The sequence below is a fragment of the Alternaria novae-zelandiae genome, assembly GCF_023758075.1.
Source record: "Alternaria novae-zelandiae strain BMP 2774 chromosome Unknown scaffold_13, whole genome shotgun sequence".
Lineage (NCBI taxonomy): Eukaryota > Fungi > Ascomycota > Dothideomycetes > Pleosporales > Pleosporaceae > Alternaria > Alternaria novae-zelandiae.
The window spans coordinates 790848-814131 of NW_026056973.1; the positions used below are offsets into that span (position 1 = coordinate 790848).

Below are 23284 nucleotides of genomic sequence, written 5' to 3' on the forward strand. Positions count from 1 at the left end.
CGTATTGCCTTGCTGGGTGGCCCGCATATGCTCACTTCCTCGGGCCGCACAGACGAACGACGTATCCACCGGCCCAATGCATGTGGGCAGTCGGCACCACCAATCACGGCCCTTGCCAAATCTGCCTTAAAAGACGCACCATGTTCCTCGTGAAGCTATTCGCATTGCCACACACCGCCGCGCTGCTAGCTGCACCTTTTCCCCACCTCTGTCCCAAAACATTGTCTTGGTTGTGCCGCGTCGGATATAAGCCCGTTGGGCGGAGGGCGGAGAGGCGCTGGATGCGTCCAATGCTCCAAGCTTGTCAGACATGCCATACATGGTGCCGCATTCTACATATGAGGCACGGTACGCCGTCTGGACGTCGCCAGCAGTGAACACTCGCCGTACAGTATTGCAACGACTCAACATCCGTGACACGTCGATAGACACTAGTCACTGGGTCGAGCATTGAGGCGTCGACGTTGCCCGCATTCGCTACCCCAGAAACACGATAGTCACTGTGGCGTTGCCAGTACACGGTAACACCTGTCGTAAGCCGATTACGCGGGTGTGCGACGCTCTCCAGCCGTTGTCGCACGCAGAACATTCTCGAGCCTCTTTTAGCCGTCTCGTGACGCCGTCTGCCATCATGACCCCCTCGCGGGACCGTACTCACTGCATCCGATGCGATCGAGTGGCGGCTCGCTTTGGAAGGCTGCATTCGGTTGGGCATGACCTGGTTGAACGCATGGTTCGTGCGCGCAGCAGCTGACCTATCGTCCCAGAGCTTACAGGAAATCAAACACCTGCTGCCATCGTGAGGGTTTGTGTGCAGCCTCATCTTTCCATCAGATATAGTCGCATGTGTGTTGTACATGCAGTAGCTTGCCCAAGGAGCAGCTGCAGGGTCGCTACTGCCTTTGCAGCCAAGATGATGTCACGACTAATGGCGCTTGCATTGTCGCTGTCACTGTGGCCGCAAACATTGCACACGCCACTTGAAGCTGACGCATTCACAATCCAGTCGCACAGGCTATTGGACCAGATAGTCCTGTTTACCTGGGCATTTCGTTATGCGCCCCAAAATGCAGAATAACTACTTCGTCTGCACGCTCGGCCAAGCGGCAGCCCTGAACACCAATCCGAAGTCCTACCGAAACATTAGCGAGTTCCTCAGTCAGCAATCCCAGCATCATCCATTACTCCCAGCTGTTGGCTTTCCTATACCACGACCCAACCAGCGGGAATGGGACTACCGCGTCCTCTCGTTTGCAGACGTTGACCAGGGCACCAACGTCTTCGCCTCGCGCCTCACAACTTGCCTTGGCACATCTCGCAAGCTAGCGACTGTAGCCCTGTTGTGCCACAGCTCTCCGGAATTCCTCTTCACTTGGCTGGGTCTGATCAGACTAGGGTACTCCGTCCTTCTGATAGCACCACAATGCCAGCCAGCAGCCATCCTGCATCTCTGCACAGCGTGCGAGGTTACTGACTTCTTCTACGATGTTGCCCATACTGAACGGGCCCAGCAGACCGAGACGCTGGCAAAAGAACAAGGTACGCTGGGGCTACAAGTGACGCTGTTACCACTGAGCGGTGCAGAAGACGTTCTCGATGTGATCCAGACCCCACCAGAGAGTAGCGTCGAACCTCTTCACGTAGATGAGGGATCCATTGCGTACTTACACCACACGTCTGGAACCTCGTCAGGCCTGCCGAAACCGATCCCGCAATCCCATCGTGCGGCTATTGGCGTGCTTCCGCATCTCCCCAAGATTCCTGCCTTAGCATCCTTCACTACAACGCCCCTTTATCATGGCGGCATCGCGGATCTCTTCCGGTGCTGGACGAGCAATGCTATGATCTGGCTCTTCCCGGGCAAAGATGTACCAATCACAGCACGCAACATCTGCGAATGCCTGGATGTGGCCAAGACGTACGCGGCGACGGAAGGTTTACCCAAAGTCAAATACTTCTCATCCGTACCCTATGTACTTCAAATGATGGAGGCCGACGAGAAGGGTCTGCAGCTGCTCCAAGACATGGATATTGTGGGCGTTGGAGGCGCTGCATTGCCAGCAGAAGTGGGCGACCGATTAGTAAAGAGCCGTGTTAATCTCATCTCCCGATTTGGGAGTGCAGAGTGTGGCTTCATTCTGTCTTCATATCGCGATTTTGCCGCCGACGACGATTGGCAATATCTGCGGAACTACAACCCACCGAAATTGGTAGAGTTCGAGAAGCGCGAAGGGGACCTAGCCGAGCTTATTATCAAGCCCGGATGGCCACATATGGTACCTTGCAGGATCTTATACGACAAGACGCCCGGCTGACTTGGAACAGGCCAAACAAAATCGACCGGACGGATCTTTTGCAACTGCCGACTTGTTTGCAGCACATCCGACCATTGAGGACGCATGGTTGTACCATTCGCGAGCAGATTCGCAACTCACACTGATAACCGGAAAGAAATTCGATCCGGCGCCCCTGGAAGACGCTATCGCGACTTCTCCTTATCTCGACGATGTGCTGATATTTGGCAATAACAGACCCTTCCCAGGTGCTCTTCTCCTGCGATCAAAACAGTCAAATAACATGTCAGACCAAGAGCTCCTAGGCGCCATTAGAATACAAGTCGAGAAGCTGAACAGCGAAAGCCAGGACCATGCAAGGATATCGTTTGACATGCTCGTTCCGCTACCCCACCAAGATCAGCCACTCGAGAAGAGCAGTAAAGGAACCATTATCCGGAGAGCGGCAGAGTCCCGGTTTGAAGACGCTATTAACAGCGCCTATGGCTCACAAGATTCCGACTCGTCACTTGAAGTAAGCGACGACGATGTGCCCCAGCATCTAATCGGCCTCATTCAGAGTATGACGGGTCAGACGGCGGAATTGAACAAAGACATAGATCTCTTTTCCTACGGTGTCGACTCAATCGCATGCATGCAGTTGAGGACACGTTTGAGACGCTTGATTCCCAATTTTGAAGGTCAGCTCCCGATGAGCGTCGTTGAGGACTGCGGTACCGTGCGACGATTGACAGACTATGTCTTACGGAAGAGGCATGGACAGAGCGACTCCGGTGGTGAGGACGAAGAGAAGCTGATGTTAGACCTGGTGAAGCAGTATGGCTCGTTCACGGCTTCAACACTGCGTACCGCTACCAATGGCTCCGTTGCGAAGAGGGGAGTTGACGAAGTGGTGGTACTAACGGGAGCGACCGGCGCGTTGGGAGCACACCTTCTAGACCTGTTGCAGAAAAGATCGGATGTTGAGGCTGTTTACTGTCTTGTCAGAGGAGCAGATGAGCATGCAGCAAGAGAACGTGTCAGTAAAGCATTGGAGCAGCGTGGACTGGTTAGCTTGTTGACCCCAGGAGCCGCGGATGGTAAAATCAAAGTCATACCGTCTCAGCTGAGCGAAGAACGTCTGGGACTGGGTGAAGACGTATACGAGTACCTCGCCGAGAACGCGACTTCGATCATTCACGTCGCCTGGACTGTCAACTTCCGCCTGAAGTTGCGCAGTTTTGAGAAAGATAACATCGCTGGTGTGCGAAATCTGCTCGATCTTGCCCTCAAGTCACAGCGATCACAACCTCCGCGTTTTACGTACTGCTCTTCTACTGCAGCCATTATGAACGGCACCCTCGACGCGTCTGGTCAGCTACCCGAGGTGGTGTCATCTGAGCCCTCATCAGCATCTCCATTGGGTTATTCGCGTTCGAAGTGGGTCGCAGAGCACATCTGCCTTGAAGCGCATAATCGGACGAATCTTCGCGGATGTATAGCAGTAGTCCGTGTTGGCCAACTCGCTGGGGATTCCACATCAGGGGTATGGAACACAAAGGAGGCATGGCCCATGATGTTGAGTACCGCGAGACTCATCAAGTGCTTACCTGAACTCGGTGATGAGCCTCTAGATTGGCTGCCAGTCGACGTTGCGGCGAAAGCGTTCCTTGAAGCTGCCGGTCCTCGCAAGGAACATGGGGAAATGCCAGTGTTCCATGTATTGAACCCGCACCACGAACCAAGCTGGACTCAGATGTTGCAGTGGCTTCAGAAGGAAGATCAGTTTGAGATAGTTTCGCCCAAAGAATGGGTAGAGCGTCTAGAACAGGCTGGTGACTCGGATCATTCTGCGCTGAAGCTGTTGGGGCTTTGGAAGGAATCGTACGGCCGCGAACTGACAGAGAAGACCGCGCGACCACAGTTCTCAACGACAAAGACGAGCGAGTCTGTACAGGCGCTGAGGAATGTCGAGCCGCTGGACAAGGAGTATGTCGAGAGAATATGGAACTGGATACAGGAAAATGTCAAGTAGAATCGTCCACGGGCGAAATCAGGAACGCTGGGCCTGAACGGATTCACATTACCTGCCGTCGCCGCGGAGTAAGCTTAGAACACCATCAGGCATCCAACATAGACCAGGCTAGAGAATTACATGGCGACTTCAACACGTCAATCGGTCCGTTCTCTGCTTCCCCGTGCGATATTACTCGAACATTACGCCTGCAGCATGACATGTGTGGTGTGACGTGCCTGCCAAACGATCAAGTGCTTAGCCGCGTTCAAAGTGCATGCAGCTGTCGTGTATAGTAACACACGACTGAACATGAAGGCTGATAGCAAGTTACTATGACCGTGGGGGATATGGTAAGCCAACATCATACGTAGCTAATAGGAACCCTCAAGAGGATACACTCGCGAGACCTAGGTGCGCTCTGTGTGCAAAAACAAACAACGTAGTAGCAATAGCCTAAATCATCCTACCGTTCTACCAAGCCAGCCACCATGACACAAGTCTACAACCCGCAGTGAGGATGCGTCATCTCCTCCCGTCGCATTCTCGTAAGCGACAAGGGAGCGCCAACTCTTCCACCCCGAACCCCCGATCTGTCGCCAAGCTTTTCTCGAATGCGAGTCACACGAGCTTGGCGGTGGACGGGACGGGTTAGCACTTTTTGGACTAGATCCACCACGGTGAAATTTAACCGGTAGGGGTGGACGGAATTCTAGGCAGCTGCATCCTGTTGCAAGTGTGGTAATGAGGGTTGCGGACGAAAGCTGAGAGCGGTCACCGCTGTGCAGATACCTAGGTAGAGCGCGCTTTCAGTCGATGTGGGATGGGGCTGAGATGAGCTGCGTGAGTGCGCACAAAGGGAATGATGCATTGCGCCATAATCGCAACACATGTGAGAAACATGCTCGTTCATGTCGGAACATCATCGCATGAACTGCATCGAAAATAAGTCGGCGCGCGCGGACTCCGGCATCCAAATAAAAGCTTGATGCAAACGGACACTAGCTAAGCCGCAAGATCGCTGCAACGGCGCGAAGCTTCGTGACCATGTTTCTAGACTCGAATCCAGGTCTTCGGTTCCCGACGGCCCCTGCGATGCAGTGACAGGTGCAAATTGCAAAGTCATCGAGCCACCGGTGTGAAGGAATGGGCGTCTGGGGGCGCGATGTTGGGGGTTCAGGCGGCCAGTGAGAAGGCGGATGACTCCGTGAGGGTGTTTGATGCGGACGAAATGTGGTGGCATGCTGCGATGGAAGCAGAGAGTCATCTCGGTGCACAGATGCCAGATACGATGTATGCGAGGGAGAATGGACCCCCCGAGACCCACTGGTACCAAGCTTTGTCCGGCAGCTAATTCTAGCGCCTTCGCAGCACGGAACGGGGGACGAAAGATTGTCTGCCTTCCATTTGGCAAGGAAAATGTCGGTTCCCTTGATTCCTTCAGCCCTAACTCCGCTCTCGTTACTTACCTCCTTTCTGGGGCCTGCAGAGTCAGGTAGTATATAGAGGCTGTGCTTTCCGCCCCCGTGGTGGTTCTTGCCTGCCTATCTACCAACGAGTCTTCCGCTGCTTGTGTTTACTTACTCCTCGCACATCGACGAGCTAGGCGATTGTTGTTTGCTTCCTTGGCGACTCCCGGACTTGCATTACGACCACTCTCTTCTACCATCGCATATACACGACACGCTCACTCTGTGCATTGCCCATGAGCGCAAACCAGCTCCGCCCGTCCAGCATGACGGATTCTGAGAAAACCGCTGCGCCCAGCGTCCAAGCTACCGTTACCGACGAGAAGAAGGGTGCTGTCGAAACCGTTGCTCCTGCTGCTGGTGTAGCTGTGGATGCTGCCCAGCCCATCGTTGTAGAGAAGACTTCGCGACCCAACTCAACAGCCGAACCAACATCAGACGACGACGACAACTTTGAGTACCCCACCAAATGGAGGCTCACTGCGATTACCGTGGCACTTTGTCTAAGTGTCTTCTGCATGGCGTTGGTAAGTTGCTTACTTCTGTAATCTCCGGTTCCACGGCTTTGGTACGCCATTGATCGACAGCGGCTACACCTGTCAAACCAACCCATGAGATCTGCACGTGAGTACGCGCTAACGCCTCTGTTTAGGATAACACAATCATCGCAACAGCTATCCCTCGCATTACAGATCAGTTCAAAGCGCTCAACGATGTAGGCTGGTATGGGTCGTCGTATCTACTGACTACATGCGCGACGCAACTCATCTACGGAAAGTTCTACACCTACTACTCCATCAAATGGGTATACCTCATCGCGCTCTTCATCTTCGAACTCGGCTCGCTTATCTGCGGTGTCGCGCCAAACTCGACTGCCCTCATCATCGGACGCGCTGTCGCTGGTGTCGGAGCAGCTGGCATCTTCTCCGGAGCCATCTTGATCATCTCGGTCACCGTACCGCTGCGCAGTCGCCCTACTTACATGGGACTCATTGGAGGCATGTATGGTATTGCGTCTGTTGCTGGCCCACTGTAAGTTGTGGAGAAGACGTTTGGATCTAAGATCGACATGGACTAATGTTTGCTTTAGCATGGGCGGAGCCTTCACAGACCATTTGACTTGGCGATGGTGCTTCTACATCAACCTTCCCTTTGGTGCCGTTACCGCTGCCTTCATCATCCCCTTTCTCAACGTCAAGCGTCGTGGCAAGAAGATCACGGCTACATGGCAACAGCAGCTTCAGAAGTTCGATCTTCCCGGGACCGCGTGTTTCTTGCCGGCTATCATCTGTTTGTTGCTGGCGCTTCAATGGGGTGGTAGCAAGTACGAGTGGAACAGCGGACGTATCATCGCGCTCTTCGTCATCTTCTTTGTCCTCATCTGTGGATTCATCACTATCCAGTGGTGGAAGCAGGAGGATGCTACCGTCCCTCCTCGTGTGTTCCTCAACCGCAATGTCTGGGGAAGCGCGTGGTTTGGTGCCATGTTGGGCGCGTCCTTCTTCCTCATCGTTTACTACCTTCCCATCTGGTTCCAGGCGATCAAGGGCGCGTCTGCAACCAAATCCGGTATCATGAACCTCCCCGCCATTCTGGGACTTGTCATCATCTCGATGCTTGCCGGTGGTGCCGTCACAGCTCTGGGCTACTACACTCCGTTCATGCTCACGTCGTCCATCCTGATGGCAATTGGTGCCGGACTTTTGTCAACGCTGGAAGTCAACAGCGGCTCGCCGCAGTGGATCGGCTACCAGTTCATCTTCGGTGCTGGTGTCGGTTTCGGTATGCAGCAGACTCTTGTAGCTGTTCAAACAGTCTTGCCGGCCGACGACATCCCCATTGGTACCGCGATCATGATGTTCACCCAGACGCTTGGCGGTGCTCTCTTCATCTCGGTCGGCCAGAACGTCTTCACCAACCAGCTCATCAAGAACCTCGCCAGCATCGTGCCCGATCTCGATGCGAGCATCGTCCTCCGTACTGGCGCAACCGAGCTCAAGAACGCCATCGACCCCGAGTACCTCGGCGGCGTACTAACGGCCTACAATCTGACTCTTACCCAGACATTCTACGTGTCGGTTGCTTGCGGTGCCATGTCGATTGTCGGCGCGGTGTTCGTAGAGTGGAAGTCGATGAAGGGCAAGCAGATCACCATGGCTGCTGCTTGAACGAGTCCCAAGACCGGGGACTTTATTTCGACCTGATGTGATGTCTTCTTGGGCGTCTAGATGCCTGTTTTGTATGATACCCTTTTCCAGCGGCATGTTAGCACCAGCATCTTGCAGCGAGCGCGGCGTTTGTCTTTTGGCATATACATTGTAATAGACGAGTGATGAATGGGAGGAGTGATAGACACGGCACTTTGCTTTTTGGCCTGATGTGCTGGCAAAGGCATGACGACTCTTCGCTCTTAGAAACCTGTAATTGAATAGATCAACACAATTGCATTAAACTCTTGGCCCGGTCGTTTCACAGCCACCAGCCACACCTCGAGGGCTTGTCGAGCCGGTCCCACCCGCCGTGACGTCAGCCCGTTTGTCGTGGTTTGACTCTTTTGGGACGTCACATGCAAGTCCCTTTCCCACCCAGAACGGCCGAGAAGAAAGTGTGTGGAGCCGGCAGCTGACATGGGCGAATCAACGCAAAGGGCGGCTGGAGAGTGGGTGCTGGATTGGTCGCGCGGGCGGTTGGTGTTCAACGTCGTCAGGCTTTAGGCTGATGCTTAGCAAGGCTTGTTTTTTGCAGGGTCAAGCCTCCCACTGGCGATCAACACTCATCCTGCGCTGCGCCCGCCTTCGATTGCGCGTTCGGCGCTTCTTTTCCCAGCCTTGCATATTCTGCTGACGCCCGCCCACGCCATGCGCCTGCAGACTGCGCTGCTCCTGCGACGATATACATTTGACATCCACTGCTAGCTGGCCTCTGCCGCGCGCCACAGTTCCGTTGCGCCGAGACGCGACAACAGCCGGCAGAGCCCGCACGACCCGACGTCTTACAGACAGAGCCACCGTCGCGCATCGCGGCCATGGCAGAGGAGAAGGAACCGAGGCCTGAAGCCGCGCAGAACGGGCATGCGCCGGTCGTGCCGGAGAAGGAGGGCGGGATGGACGGCGCTGAGAGCGAGCCCCCAAAGCCGCAGAAGACGGATACGTCCGGCAGCAAGAAGAAGGGCCCGGAAGGAGGCTTCGACGACACGCCCATACCGCGCGCGCCGCCCGGCTATACCGTCAAGTTCACCCTCCACCGCGCCAACAACCTCCCGCTCGCCGACATCAACACGCTCAGCGCCGATCCCTTCATCATGGCGCAACTGTACACCGGCCTGCCCACGCGACACAAGGAAGACCCGCCGTTGACGCTGCGAACGCCGACGATCCGCCAGAGCACCGATCCCGTGTGGGACTGCGAGTGGGTGGTCGCCAATGTACCCTCGTCCGGCTTCAACCTCAAGTGCCGCATATACGACGAAGACCCGGCAGACCACGACGACCGCCTCGGCAACGTGCACGTTACCGTTCCCTCCATAAACGAGAACTGGGGAGGCATACACGACCAGACATACCCGATCAAGAAGCGCATGGTGAGCAAGCGGGCCTATGCGCTGCGTGCCATGGCTGTGTGTTTCGGCAAGGCGCATCACATGAACGGCACGCTGAACGTGAGCGTGCAGGTGCTAGGCAGGACCGAGGATGAAAACGGGGGGCGAGCGTATACGATTGGACCGCAGTTCTGGATACGGCACTACTCGCCGCTCTTGGGACGCTTGCTCGGCCAGAAAGAGCCCAACAACGATGGCCGGGTGTCGCGCAGGAACGGCAAGCAGAAGCCCGAGAAGTACAACTTCCAGTCGAATCAGATGCAGATGCGCGGTCCGGTTCCCGAAGCCATGTACCACCGCTACGTCGAGTTCAAACCTTTCGTTAAGAGCATGTTCACCGCTAAGGGCGTGCGAGGATTCGTCTTATCCAAGGCACTGCACCACCAGCATGCGCGCGTATACAACTTCGATCACGCCACAGAGTTCAAGGTTCTGCCTGCGCCTTGCAAGGAGTTCACGCAAAAGTTCCTCGAACTAGTCCACTACGATCAGGGTGGGAGAATCTTCACCTACGTCTTGACCCTCGATGCGCTCTTCCGATTTACAGAGACTGGCAAAGAATTCGGCATCGACATGCTGAGCAAGCACACCATGCACAGCGATGTAGCAGCATACGTAGCATTCTCGGGTGAATTCTTCATCAGGAGACTAAAGCACAAGGACCGCAAGCCTCCGGATGAAGGCGGGAACAACACATCCCACCCGCCAGGCGACATCGACGGCGGACCCCCCAAGGAAAGCCCAAACAAAGACCCAGCCTACTACGAACTCGTTATCGACAACGACTCTGGCACCTACCGCCCCAATGCCAAACTCCTCCCTCAGCTCAAAGAATTCATGTCCCAGAACCTGCCTGGCCTACACATCCGCACCCTCGACTGCCAAGGCGACGCCGAGAAGATGGAAGCCATGAAGTCCGAACAGCGCGAGCGCAAGAAGAGGGAGGGCCAAGCTGTGGTCTACACTCAGATCAGCAGAAGCAGCAGTATGAGTAGTAGCGACGAAGAGGAACTGGATCGTCTAGAGAGTGAAGGTCAAATGGCGCCCAAGCATCTCAGACACCAGGTGCAACGGGAGGCCGAGGCGAGAGTCGATGCATTGAAATTCCATGCCAAGGAATACCGCCCGAGTAATAACCACGAGGGGTGGAGGGGCGATGGCCATCCCGCTAGAGCCGATGACGGGGAAGTGGACAAGATGAGGCAGGAGAACGGAGATGAACCGGTGGCATCGCACGAGAGCACACAATCTGGTGCTAAGAGCTAACCTGCATACTCGACTAACGTCTATTCCTTTTCGTCCATCTGTCATCATCACGCCTTGTACATGGTTTCCTTGATACGTTTCCCAGCATATCATCTTCTTGCACTCGAGCTTCTGCTACTTTAGTGTTTTCTTTTTTCGTTGTGCTCTCTTGAATTGCATCTTGTCCGAGTTGAAAACGCTTGCAGCTGAAGAGAGCCAGAGAGAGAGAGAGGGAGGAAACATTACATACACGGACACTCTCTCTACCCCGAGATACCCGCCATCCTATATGCCTGTAGTAGAAGAGCTTAATTTCCTGATATTATCAAATTACTTGTCATCATTGTAACGAATGCTCCCGTCTTTGTTGAACACTACGCATGAGCCCTGCCAACAGTGAAGACTCTACATTGGTTCACCCCAACCACGCGTTCCTCACACCCACTCCGGCACCTCAACCTCCGGCTTACTGACTCCAAACCTCACCGCCTTGGCATAATATTCCAACAGCGCTTCCCCTTCTTGTCTCCCCCTCTCAAACTCCTTCCTCAACCTCTCCCTCCCCTCGCCAAATAACCACACCTGTTCCCCGCCAGCACCCATCCGTTTTCTCATTCCGCGACCGTAATCGAGCGCGTGCCGGACTTCTCGGCGGTCTGTGGCCTTGGCTTTGAGTGCGATGTAGGCGGTTAGGTTGAGGAGGACGGCCAGGTCGAGAGGCGTTGTCAGGGTTGTTGGAGTGGTGGCTGCTGAGGCGGAGGAGGTAGTAGAGGTCGATGTCGAGGTGGAGCTTGATGCGGTAGACGAGGGATACTGGGGCAGATCATGGCCGGTTTCGCTTCTTAGGGCAAGGAAGACGCCGGTTGTCAAGGCGGCGTGGATGTAGGTTAGTGGGAACTTGTTTGTGGCTGTGTGCAGTTCGAGGCTGCTTTCCAGGGCGCTGGATAGTGGGGTCCAGACTTGGAGTGGGGGAGCGCGGGAGCTGTTGGTGTTGGTGTTGCTGCTGGTGCGTTTGGGCATGGAAGAGGACATGGTTTTGAGGACCCAGAGATGAGCGTTCGCCCATTGTTGGGGTGCGTTCCAGTCGGTTTGTTCAGATGCGTTGTTCAAGCTCGTTTCGAGTAGACCGGGATATGCAAAGAAGTAGTCTCTTATCGCGCGGTGGGTATAGCTTATCCTCAGGCTCTCGGTACTGGCGTGTTGATCGGGTGGTGTGGTGTCGAAGATGGTTAACATTCCTTTACACCGCTGTTGGGTGAGGGTCTGCATGTCTTCGACTCTCTTACTTATCTCGACTGCTGTCAAGGGCCGTACATCTGCGGCTAGTGTTGCTGACGTCTCGGCTGTGAAGGCAAAGGAGAAAGGCAGGATGGCCGGGCATATGTCTTGATGTGAGAGGAGGACGTGCAGTTTTCCAACTGCTTCGACGTCCTCTGGAGCCATTTTGCTGAGCATGTGGGCGAGCAGATCGTCCAGGAGATAGGGAAGCCCCTCTGCGCGATCTTTCAGGACGAGAAAATCAGAGTCGGGCTCTAGACTTTCGAAGAGAAACGTGGTGGCGAGTTTCAGCCACAGGAACACTCCTGAGCTCTTTTCAGCGAGCATCCCGACGATGTGTTCTTCCTCTTGGCCGTCCATCTTCCCTCTTAGCGAATGCAACTTTGGTTCCTCGCCGAAAGTTCTGATCAGGTATGTTTGTATATCATCTCTTGTGTATTCCTCCAGTACCATCCTAGGCTTATTCTCAAACGCCGAATAGAAGACTGGTGAGCTCCGGGCCGAAAGCAGGAACTTGACGTTGTCTCTCCGCGAAGTGCTGAACACGAGGTCCATCAACTCCTTCGGATAGTCATCCGTCTCATCCAGCCCATCGATCATGAAGAGAAACTTCTTGTTCGCATCGCCGACCAAGCTCTCAAACGCTGCTTTCAGTTCCGGAAAAGTGAACTCGTGTAGGCCACCAGCGTAGGATTGGAATGCATTCCAGCGATCGGAGAATAGGTTCTGCATAATGATCCCGTCTTCTTCCAGGGGCCCAAATATCATGTCCTGTAAGCTTTCGTAGATGATGGCTCGCAGTAGACCAATGGAACTCTTCTGCAGCTCTGTCCCATTGTTCCAAAGAAAGAACCCAGACGTGATGCCGGGTTTCTGACCAGACCACGCCTCGAGATGTGGGAACAAGAGTGGATTGCGGAAGAGATATTTCATCAGAGTGGTTTTCCCTGAGCCCGGTTTACCTGGAGCCGTTGTAAGAAGACATTCAGGGATCGAAAGACGGAATAGTAAGAGATGAAGACGCACCGGTGAGCCAATATATTTCTTCGCCCCTCGTATTAGTAAACCACTCCAGCAAACCGCCAACCTGTCTCGAGCCGTCTCCCATCACCCACTCGAACCCTAAATCGACGGAACTATCGATGCTATTCATCCTTTCGTCCATCTCCTCGAACCACAGCCTCTCGAAGATGGTAGCGCGGAAGTACACTTCCTTCTCCGCCTGGATGAGCGCATCAACCTGTTTGGAAAACTCCTCTACATCCTTCTTCTTGCTGCTTTTCCAATCATTGCTGTGGATCATATCGAGGGTTTGGTTCTGCCACTTTTCCCAATGCTTCGTATGTACGCCTTCGTCACCGCTGAACAGAGCGAGACCAGTCTCAATGGATTGATCCAGATACTGGCGCATAGCGAGCAGTAAACTCGTCTCAATGTCGCGACGAAGGGCACGGTACTTCTTCTTTGTACCTGTCACATTGGCCTTCTTCCACACCCCGTTCAATAATGCTTCGCGCGCAGTGGGCCATCGCGGGTCACCAAACTTTCCCTTCTCTTGCGCCGCGATTAGCGCGTCGATGAATGAAGCTGTCAATTCTTTGACTAGCTCAGCATGCTTTAGCAATTGCAGCGCTGCCTCGCTAAGTTTCTTGGCTGCTTTTGCGCTCTTCGCTGATTTTTCGTCGTACAGCTCTTTGAGCTCAGAATTGTCAATTAGGTCGGTCAGGCGATAGAGATTGTGTATGATATCTTGTAGGAAGGCTGCATTTTCCACGAGCGGTGTTGTCGAAGGTGAGCTAGGCTGGAAGATGGGATGGTCTTTGCGTAAAGCGTTGATGGAGAAGTCGATAGTTTGGATGAGCGCACTTGCAAGGCCGACCGCCGGTATGGGGCGCAACATACTGTGGAATTGCTTTTTCGCGGCACAGCAAAAGCCCAGTCGCGGCGTCTGAGCCTTGTGACCCTTTTGATATGCGAAGCGCATGTCTGCTGCGCCCCTAAGGCGTATGCGCACAGACCAAGTTCACTGAGGGCCTAATCCAGGGTGCGGGCGTTTCAAAGTTCAGCGCACGTCGATCTTGCCGACACCACGACCTCCCGCGGTCGTCTCAGGACCGAGGTACTAAGGTCAGACCGTATGGTGCCTTCGCTACGACGACGTCGGGTTGGAACGGTCTTACCTGCCTAGCTATGATGCCACGTTGCCGACTCGACGGCTTCAGCCTGATATTGCGTAATATCGCAGATGCGTAAGGACGCCGCGCCAGCAGTCCGAGGTTGAGAAGGCTCTGTGCTCTTCAATGGCACCAGAAGTTTGAGACTGAGCCGGACGCTTCTGACCTGGTAAAGATAGACTGGGTCTGCATGGGTTGACGTTTACTTTGCGCCTACTTCCCCCGTCCTGCCCGGCGCAGTCGTCCCTCACCACAGTGGACCGCTAATCATGACGTTCAACAAGAGTTTCACCTCTTTCTTCTGTAGTCCAGTGTGGACAAACCATCGATATAGATTTTGGCACTGCCGTTGGTGTCGTTTCTTAGATGTCTTTGCTAGAACTCACATTGTGCTAACAACATCGAATGTCACGGGGGATACCTCTGGAATCCATAACAGATCCACCTCTAAACACACAACCCTCTTGTCATCTTCCATGCTCTACTTTAGCCAATAGCGTTGGCGTCGAATCTCTCTTCTGGCATAAGCTTATGCTTTTCTACCCAAAACCGTCCGCCACGCAAACTCCTCCCTAAACCCCAACAACTCCTTCATCTTCGCATTACAAACCGGACTCCCCCTCCCCCTCAAACCGCCCAACACTTCCGTCTCAGGACAAGCCTTCCTCAACCATTCCTCACTGCTCCCTTCTTCCTCCGGCACCGTAATCTCATCATTGACCGCATTAAAAATCTGGAACCCCAACCCATCCGTCTTCAAACAACACTGCACCATATTCCCCAGATCTCGCGCATCGGTATAACTCCACGCATGCACCTTGAAATCCCGAGGCCGAGTCAAATACGCCGAGAACTTCTTGGCGTGGTTTTCAGGTTCTATAACTGCGGAGATGCGCAGGCAGTAGATGTCTACGCTGGGAAAGCGGCGGGCGAAGGAGGCGGCCGTGGTTTCCATGCAGAGTTTACTGGTGGCATAGACGTCCATGGGGCTTGTGGGACTGGTTTCTGTGAGGGGAAAGTGCGGGTAGGAGACGTTGCCTTCGGCGTAGGTGATCCCGTAGGTGGTTATGCTGGATGCGAGGATGATCTTCTTGATGCCGAGTTTGCATGCTGCCTCGATGACATTGTAGGAGCTTAGGGTGTTGATGCGGTAAGTTTCGTTGTCGGGGAGGCGCATGGGTTGGGGGATGCCTGATAGGTGGGTCGGGTTAGTCTTGTTGAGAGTTTGTTGCTGGAGTCAAGTTATCTTTCCTGATTCCCTGCTTATTTGCAGGATGTCTAGAAGTGAGATGGAAAATGATACGTACCAGCGAAATGTACGACTGCATCTGGCGTCTTGACTGGCTCCATAAAGGGTTCACTAATCTTGAAGTGGCAAGACAGACTGTTGAAGGCTTGCGCCCCATCTGTGAGATCGGCCTTTAGAGTGTGTACATTGGGGTTGTCCAGAGGCGTTGCATCCACGTTGAGTATCTCGTGGCCGAAGGTAAGCAACTTTTCAATTACATGGCGTCCTGCGACTCCAGAACCACCCGTAAATACTATTCTCTTGGTTTGTGAAGAAGCCATCACGCAAATGCGTAGGAAGGAATCTGCGAGATGGAGCTGTAAATGAGATCCGACGAAGGCGTTTATAAGTATGTAAATAAGGAACAACCAGTCGTAGAATTCATAGTGCTGATCGTCAGGTTTGTTGTTCTTGGGCGGAGCTTCCCCGCTCTAGCTTACGAAGCTCTAACCTTGTTGGCTCTCTTGAGTGCCGATGTGCATGGAGTCTTGATGGCCGAATCTAGTAATAGTGCGCGGACATGCAGTATACTAGTAGCAGAAGACCTGGGACAAACTCATACCGGTATTGGTACATTCATTCATGTCTATCATTCAAGCCTCAGCTACTCAGTGAGCTGGCGCTTTTGATCGTTATGTTCGGTCTTGCACATCAATTCCCCTCTACACAACCTGGGTGCCGTAACCCCTGATCCTGTCGGCAAATGCCCAGCTCTGGTTCTCCAGCTTCACGTTCTCATCGAGATCGACGCCTTCCTTGGTAATGACGGCAATCGAGTACTTGTCCATACTCCTGGCATCCCTGTAGAAGAGAACCTTCATGCACTCCTTGATCTTCTCTACCGCCTGCTCCCTCGTGACGTTCTCCACGGCGGCCTCATCTGGCAATATTGTCCTTAGGATTGGCTGAGCGAGATGTGCACCGAAGCCAGTGGCCAGCGATGGTGATGAAAAGGTGGTACCGAGAAGGTCTGCGCTTGCGAGGAAGGGCTTCTTGTCTCCGTCCATGCCCACGATGAGCAGGTGGTTCCACAATGGATCGAACTTTGAGCGGCGATTGTACATGACTTTGGCGAGGTAGGTGTGGAGGTTCTTGGCATTCAGCGAGTTTTCGGAGGAGGAGTAGTTCTCGCGGATGTCGAGCGAGTTGAGTAGGCGGTCCAGGTACTGCATGTCGGAAACATCGCCGCCGAAACCCACGACGACCTCGTCATTGAACTTTCGTAGGCGCTTGACGTCGGTGAAGCGAGCGAGGGAGCCGTATGAAGCTACATGTATGGTCAGCCAGACCCTCATTGCCTATAGTAGTGTGCCATACCCAGGTTGTCGGCGGCGATGACTACGCCGTCCTTGAACTTGGCCGCAAGTACTGAGGTACCCGTGACGATCGGGCTCTGGGTGTGCTGGTTGGGGCCGGCAGCGGAGAAGTGCGAAGGGTCGTAGGCGCCGTATACATCGTCTCTGGGCTACGATGCATTAGTACTGTTGCTGTTGGAGGCGGGCGGAAGACATACACGACCCCAAGCTTGTGGCAGGTGGTTCATGGTGGAAGAGGCGACTGAAATGCAGAACTGCAGAGACGGTGTTGTTCGGGATTCGGAGAGAGTGCTATGTCGCAGTGGGCTCAGAGGTGAGGTTGTTGTTGTCACGACGCTCGTCAGGCAGTCGGTGGTTGCGCAGCTCGCCCGCCAAGACATGGAGCTGGCCCAAGCTCCGCATATTGAGGTCAATCCGAGAGCATCGTCCACCAGCATTGCGCACTCACAATGCTCGGAATCGACTACCCAGACAGTGACGACGAGGACGTCGTGCCCGCGACCAAGCCAGAGGTGAGACCCGCAAATCTGTGCAGAGGGCTCGGATCGCTACTAATATAGAGTTGACCAACATTCCTGCAGCTGCCGCGCCTACCCCAGCGCCTCTCTCCGCTCCCGCGCCTCTCGAACAGCCGCCTACATCGTCGGGTCCGGTGAGCGGCCCTGCGCAAGGTCCGACAGTATCGCCACCTCCAGAGGACGATGCCAACGCGAACGAAGCCGCGCCAGGCTCACCACACACAGCTACACGTGCCCTGATTCAGAACCTTACTCTACCTACCGTACCGAACTTCGATATACCGCCTTCTCCGCCGGGATCACCACCACAGAAAGCGACGAAGAAGTTTGCGCAATTTCTAGAGCTCAAGAAGAAGGGCCAGCATTTCAACCAGCGCCTGGAAGGCTCGTCCGTGCTACGCGATCCGGGACACATGCGGAAGCTGATGGGCTTTGCGGGAATCAGCGAAGAGGACGCATATGCATCTACACTGCCACAAGATGTCGCGATACCGGCAGTCTTCCCAGAGTGGGCCTATGTCGAGGAATTGAGGGCTTCACAGAAGCGCATCGCAAAGACCAAAGAACAAGAGAAATCCAAGGCACCGAGAGAAGCTCTCGAGTTTGTGTCCGCGTCCAAGACTGGCGCGTCGAGTGGAACGGGCACGGCGTCAAGCTCTGCTACGGGAAAGCGCAAGGAATTGGAACATAGAGGAAAGGACGATCAGGGCACAAAGAGCAAAGTAGAGCGCAGGTCAAGGTCGCCGAAGAGGAGACGATCAAGGTCGAGAGAGAGAAGGTGAGGGGAGAAGATAGCGCAGACTGAGAACACTTGTAGTAATACTGTGAATGCGGCGTTCGCACAACCAAAATGAAGTACACCCCAAGACATTTGATCCAGACGCTTGCTGTGCATGCCCGCCACAGACGGTAAATGCATGCTCTCACTACATGGGCGCCAAGACACTAGCGCGCGGAAGCTCCAGGCATTCGAGCTGCGTAACTCCAGAGCTCCAGCACCAACAAACAGAAGCGTCGCAACAGCCCACCCCCCTTCCGATACCGACTGTACCTCTGCAACCCCGCCCAAATCCGCCTCTCCAAACCTCGACGATGGCTGCCCTCTACACCGGTGCACCTCCGCAAGGCGGCCCAGGCTATTCGTTCAAGCAGACCCCCACAACTGTCCCGTCAGGCGAGCGGCAACATGGCTTCTATCCGTACGCTGGCTCGCCATGCTGAACATACGCACCGCTAACACAATGCAGCTACACGGACAACGGTGGCTCAACACTGGGCATCTCCGGCGCCGACTTCGCCATCCTCGCAGGCGACACACGCTCGACTTCCGGCTACAACATCAACACACGATACGCACCCAAGCTCTTCAAGATCGGCGGCGAGGGACCAGAGAACAAGGGTGCCAGGATAGTGCTATCAGTGGTCGGTTTCGCCGCCGACGGTGATGCGCTGAAGGAGCGTCTCGACACCATCGTCAAGATGTACAAGTACCAGCACGGAAAGCCCATGACCGTCTCCGCCTGCGCACAACGACTCAGCCACATCCTCTACAACAAGCGCTTCTTCCCCTACTACGTACATGCCATCCTGGCTGGTCTGGACGAGGAGGGCAAGGGTGCGCTGTACTCCTACGACCCGGTCGGCAGCTACGAGAGGGAGCAGTGCAGGGCGGCTGGTGCTGCGGCATCTCTCATTATGCCTTTCTTGGACAACCAGGTCAACTTCAAGAACATGTACGAGCCAGGCAGCGGAACAGGCCACGAACTCAAGTCGAAGCAAGCACAACCGCTACCGCGGGATCACGTCGAGGACCTGGTACGGGACGCCTTCACGAGCGCCGTGGAGAGGCACATTGAGGTTGGTGATGGCCTTCAGATGATGATCATTACAAACGAGGGCATAGCCGAGACCTTCACACCCCTTAAGAGGGACTAAGAAGGTGTGATGTATAGACTTGGGGTGCGGTATCTTCACGAATTTGATGACTTCAAAACACCACGCGGATGTATAAGTAGCATACCATCATGTTACTGAAGATTAAGAATTCATCTACATGATCAATGACCGAACACGTTCAAGACAACCTCCCGTTCTCCTTCTATTATCTTGATTTTGTTTGTTTGGTTACCTGCAATTAAGCGCAATGCGCTATATTCATAACTTATTTAAGAACAGAACGCTCTTGTTAACTTATCTTCTAGTGTCTATTATAAGGTAACAAGTAGATTGCTACATATACTTAGCTAACAGGATATGTAGACAATATACCTACGTTAACACTACTGCACAGGACACCTAATTAGCATTATGTTCCTATCTTAGCTCAGATGTTTTCTCCGCTATTACAAGTAAAAGAAGGCATAGAATAACACAGGCAAGAGCAAAAAAGAACAGACACCCTTGAGGTATTAAGTGTCTGGTGAAAACTCCGCTACACTCCCCAAGTCGGCATCCTGGCATGCTCCGAAGATGCCATGCCAGGACGCCGCCTTGGGGAGTGTAGAAGTGGTTTTATCACGACTCGAACCCGCGGCTTCCAACATAGCTGGGAGCGACCCAGCGTTGGCGGTGGTCTTACCCACTCCTTTGCTATGCTGCACGTTTCCGGCCGATCATCAGGTCTTCCATCCCGAGTCGATGGAGGGACGTAGAAGATCTAGGACTATGTAGCGAGAGAGAGTTCGTGGTATACTCTGTATAAAATAGGCGGTGGAGGGAGATGGCTGGACCGGTGGGGAGGCGAGGTGAAGGTGAGTGTGGGCGTTTGCTATTTTGCTGGGTGAAGGCGGGCTGTGCGTGTGTGGCCTGTGGGAAGCGAGAGGTTTGACGAAGAGAAAGATGGTGAAGACTGAAGGATGACGAGGCTATGATCATAACGAAAGGATGGCTTGAGAGGAGAGACAAAGGTTGCTGATATACTTACGTGGGCATCAATGGGGTGGATGATGTAGCAACAAAGAGATCGGAGAGACTACAACCCAACACATATAAGAGATTGAGGCATGAATAGAGTACGACGAGGTCGACCTACGTGAATGAAGAAAATTGTACTCCCGGGAATGGCAACAGATGCGAAAGAGGGCACTTTGCTACGTAGAAAGATGGTCAATCGACGATAACGACTAGGAATAATGGCACACGCATCGAAACCTGTATAAAGAAATACACCATGGTCGACCAAAGATGTGCGTCGATGAAGGAACGAGGGAGGTTCGTGTGCGTCGTGCGCGCCCCCGGGGCCCCTGCCCCAAACGTGCTAGCCGTCCCCACATCGGCAACAGCCAGCCAGGTGCCGACCCATCACTCTACCTACTGCAACTCGAGCACGTACTTCTCAGGCGGCCACTTCATCTGGACTTAAGCCTTCTATCACCTCCGACGCCATATTGGGAAGAGGAGAAAAACAAGCTTTCTAACCGAAGAACCGGATCTGGGAAATGCGCAAACGCGGCACGCGTCGCTTCTCGAATTTCATCTAAACAGATTGCTTTCGATAACTCGTCGCCCTAAGACCTGGATGTCTCGCCCGATCGCCCTAGATCACGGTCTCGCGAATTCAATGTGAAAATCGAACGTTCAGTTGCTGAAGGCGTTGGGGCTGCAATCCACAGGAACAGCATGGTTACCACTGCCAATCAGTACATACGCGTTCCGAGTGTTGAGATTCTCGATCCCAAACCGCAGAGATGCGAAGGCGAGGTTACCAAACGTTCACAAGACTTGCGCCCAATCGAACCGACGGGAGGTTTATCCGGTGGCTCGTAGCACACGCATTATATACAAGCAAGCCTGCACGACACCCACAAAAACATACCTGTCAAACGAATCTAGAGCCCAGTTTCGGTGTAGTCAACACTGAATGGCTGCCTTTGGCGCACTGATTAATTTCCACACCACCTGCAGGACGTTACACGTGGAAAACTGAACCCGGGTTACGGCACTGACAAGCTTTGCTTTCATATAATCGCAAGTCACACGACGATGCCATACTCTAGAATGTTGCCTCTTGGGGTGTAGTCGCCTAGATCGATACCGTGGGCTACACTCAACCTGTAAGCGAGCATGTTGTATACTTCTTAGGGGATAAAGAGGCAAGTATAAAGAGACGATAGGTAGGCGTTCAATTCGATACCATCCCAGAACAGTCCAACACTTGCGTTCACTTCACCCACCGATCATCGGCAGAGCATTTATCATGAAGAGTGCAATCATCTTGACCGGCGTTGCTGCCTTCGCAACGCAGGTAGCCTCTCATGCCACTTTTCAGCAGCTTTGGGTGAACGGTGCAGATCAGATAAGTACCCCCAAGTGTCTTGTATCAACCGCTGACATCCATCCACCAGTCGACGTGCGCAAGATTACCCAATGGCAACAGCCCCGTCACCTCAGTAGCAAGCAACGACATCCGCTGCAACGCCAACCGCGGTCCAGCAGCCTCGAAATGCAGCGTTCCTGCCGGTGGTACCGTCACCGTAGAGATGCACCAGCAGAACGGCGACCGCTCATGCGCTAACGAAGCCATCGGCGGGGCCCACTACGGCCCCGTTCTGGTCTACATGTCCAAGGTTGCAGACGCATCCACAGCGGATGGTTCGACCCCCTTCTTCAAGGTCTTCCAGGATACATGGGCGAAGAACAGCGGTGGCGGTGGCGGTTCGGATGATTACTGGGGTACTAAGGATCTGAATAAGAACTGCGGAAAGATGGATGTGAAGATTCCCACCAACCTGGCCCCTGGAGATTATCTACTGAGAGCTGAGGCTATTGCGCTACACGCTGCAGGCAGTGCCAACGGCGCCCAATTCTACATCACCTGCTACCAGATCACTGTCACTGGTAGTGGATCTTCTTCACCCGCTGGCGTATCGTTCCCTGGAGCATACAAGGCTACCGACCCTGGTATCCAAATCAACATCTACCAGAACCTCGCTTCGTACGTCGCTCCCGGTCCGGCAGTCATCGCGGGTGGTACAGAAGCCGTTGCTGGTAGTGCTGGATCTGCTGTCACTGCTACTGGTGGAGCGCCAGTTGCTACAGCTACTGCAACCACGATGAGGACGTCGGCGGTAGCCACCTCTGCCGCCGCTGTGCCAACGAATGGAGGTGGTTCTGGCGCTTGCTCTGTTGCAAGGTACGGCCAATGCGGCGGAAATGGTTTCACTGGATGCAAAACTTGTAAGTCGGATGAGCTGAGAAAATGTGCAAATAAGCCTTTACTAACGCTGTGTAGGTGCTTCAGGACTTACCTGCAAGGCCGGAGGTGATTACTACTCGCAGTGTGTCTGATTAGCTTGAAGGTAGTATAAGGGAGGCTCGTAGAAACTTCGTGTAAATACTTTGCAGTTGACACAGGCGCCAAAACCTGTTGCATTCAACAAATGTCATTCGTTGTAGCCGCCAAGGTGGAATCAAAGTCTCTGTGACAGGGGAAACGCCCTCCCACAGCTCCATCGCATTTGTCGCATCCAAGAACATTATCGACATTGACATGCGTGGATCTGACTCATTTCGTCGCATGTGCCCTTTGATTGTCATGGGCTTCTAGACTCCGCCCTTTCCATCGGAGCAAACACGTCAAGCTGACCCTCTCCAACCTACCGGCAAAATCATCGGCACTATTTTCATTCCGAAGATTCTCAGTCACCATGCAGCCATAAGGATACATGCAAACAAAAAAAGACAATCCAGATCAAGAAAACCAGTCAGACTTTGCAAAACACACCTGACGCGTGTATCCTGACATCTGTGCATGCAACGTTCTTCAGTGCCGCGATTCGGCATTGGACGCCTAACACTGTTGCCTAGCGCTCACACTATGATGCTTGCACTCGCTTACCAAAGCCCGCCAAGTAGGTACTCCGAGGGCTGCACCAAATGTGTAAGGCATGCAGTTTATGGCTTGTGCTGAGTGGGGAAGAGTCAAGTTGAATTCCGAAGCAGCTGGAAAGGGCAATGACGAACCTGATAGGGTCTCCGAGCTGATCGGTAGTGATATGACGAGTCTGCATATAAGAAGACATGTGGAACATCAATGGCAGAGTCATACTTGTCAACGAGAGCAGCCGCATACATTAAGTCAACTGTCTCAGCCTCTCGATATCTCCAAGCACT

The 23284-nt window shown here is 53.8% G+C and overlaps 9 protein-coding genes across 9 annotated transcripts; 5 read left to right on the top strand and 4 right to left on the bottom strand.

The window, feature by feature from the left end:
• Positions 1 to 1067: 1067 nt before the first annotated feature.
• On the top strand, positions 1068 to 4308 carry J4E88_006780 (putative NRPS-like protein biosynthetic cluster; the record flags this gene model as incomplete). Its single annotated transcript, XM_049400402.1, has 2 exons — positions 1068 to 2276; positions 2326 to 4308. The coding sequence occupies 2 exons, from the start codon at positions 1068 to 1070 to the stop codon at positions 4306 to 4308; spliced, it is 3192 nt and encodes a 1063-aa protein (XP_049254021.1).
• A 1714-nt stretch (positions 4309 to 6022) lies between these two features.
• Positions 6023 to 7924, top strand: MFS1_2 (MFS sugar transporter; the record flags this gene model as incomplete). Its single annotated transcript, XM_049400403.1, has 3 exons — positions 6023 to 6283; positions 6409 to 6788; positions 6847 to 7924. The coding sequence occupies 3 exons, from the start codon at positions 6023 to 6025 to the stop codon at positions 7922 to 7924; spliced, it is 1719 nt and encodes a 572-aa protein (XP_049254022.1).
• Positions 7925 to 8322: 398 nt separating this feature from the next.
• On the top strand, positions 8323 to 10620 carry J4E88_006782 (uncharacterized protein; the record flags this gene model as incomplete). Its single annotated transcript, XM_049400404.1, has 2 exons — positions 8323 to 8328; positions 8695 to 10620. The coding sequence occupies 2 exons, from the start codon at positions 8323 to 8325 to the stop codon at positions 10618 to 10620; spliced, it is 1932 nt and encodes a 643-aa protein (XP_049254023.1).
• A 414-nt stretch (positions 10621 to 11034) lies between these two features.
• On the bottom strand, positions 11035 to 12810 carry J4E88_006783 (uncharacterized protein; the record flags this gene model as incomplete). The annotated part of the gene is made up of 1 exon (XM_049400405.1): positions 11035 to 12810. One exon carries the CDS (start codon positions 12808 to 12810, stop codon positions 11035 to 11037), a length of 1776 nt encoding a protein of 591 aa, XP_049254024.1.
• A 52-nt stretch (positions 12811 to 12862) lies between these two features.
• On the bottom strand, positions 12863 to 13777 carry J4E88_006784 (uncharacterized protein; the record flags this gene model as incomplete). Its single annotated transcript, XM_049400406.1, has 1 exon — positions 12863 to 13777. The coding sequence occupies one exon, from the start codon at positions 13775 to 13777 to the stop codon at positions 12863 to 12865; it is 915 nt and encodes a 304-aa protein (XP_049254025.1).
• Positions 13778 to 14580: 803 nt separating this feature from the next.
• J4E88_006785 (putative secondary metabolism biosynthetic enzyme) lies at positions 14581 to 15620 on the bottom strand (the record flags this gene model as incomplete). The annotated part of the gene is made up of 2 exons (XM_049400407.1): positions 14581 to 15242; positions 15359 to 15620. The coding sequence occupies 2 exons, from the start codon at positions 15618 to 15620 to the stop codon at positions 14581 to 14583; spliced, it is 924 nt and encodes a 307-aa protein (XP_049254026.1).
• Positions 15621 to 16001: 381 nt separating this feature from the next.
• Positions 16002 to 16882, bottom strand: J4E88_006786 (uncharacterized protein; the record flags this gene model as incomplete). The annotated part of the gene is made up of 3 exons (XM_049400408.1): positions 16002 to 16606; positions 16657 to 16804; positions 16853 to 16882. 3 exons carry the CDS (start codon positions 16880 to 16882, stop codon positions 16002 to 16004), a joined length of 783 nt encoding a protein of 260 aa, XP_049254027.1.
• Positions 16883 to 17104: 222 nt separating this feature from the next.
• J4E88_006787 (uncharacterized protein) lies at positions 17105 to 19108 on the top strand (the record flags this gene model as incomplete). The annotated part of the gene is made up of 4 exons (XM_049400409.1): positions 17105 to 17167; positions 17218 to 17951; positions 18139 to 18372; positions 18421 to 19108. 4 exons carry the CDS (start codon positions 17105 to 17107, stop codon positions 19106 to 19108), a joined length of 1719 nt encoding a protein of 572 aa, XP_049254028.1.
• A 2127-nt stretch (positions 19109 to 21235) lies between these two features.
• Positions 21236 to 22437, top strand: J4E88_006788 (uncharacterized protein; the record flags this gene model as incomplete). Its single annotated transcript, XM_049400410.1, has 3 exons — positions 21236 to 21240; positions 21549 to 22304; positions 22404 to 22437. The coding sequence occupies 3 exons, from the start codon at positions 21236 to 21238 to the stop codon at positions 22435 to 22437; spliced, it is 795 nt and encodes a 264-aa protein (XP_049254029.1).
• Between the last annotated feature and the right edge of the window lie 847 nt (positions 22438 to 23284).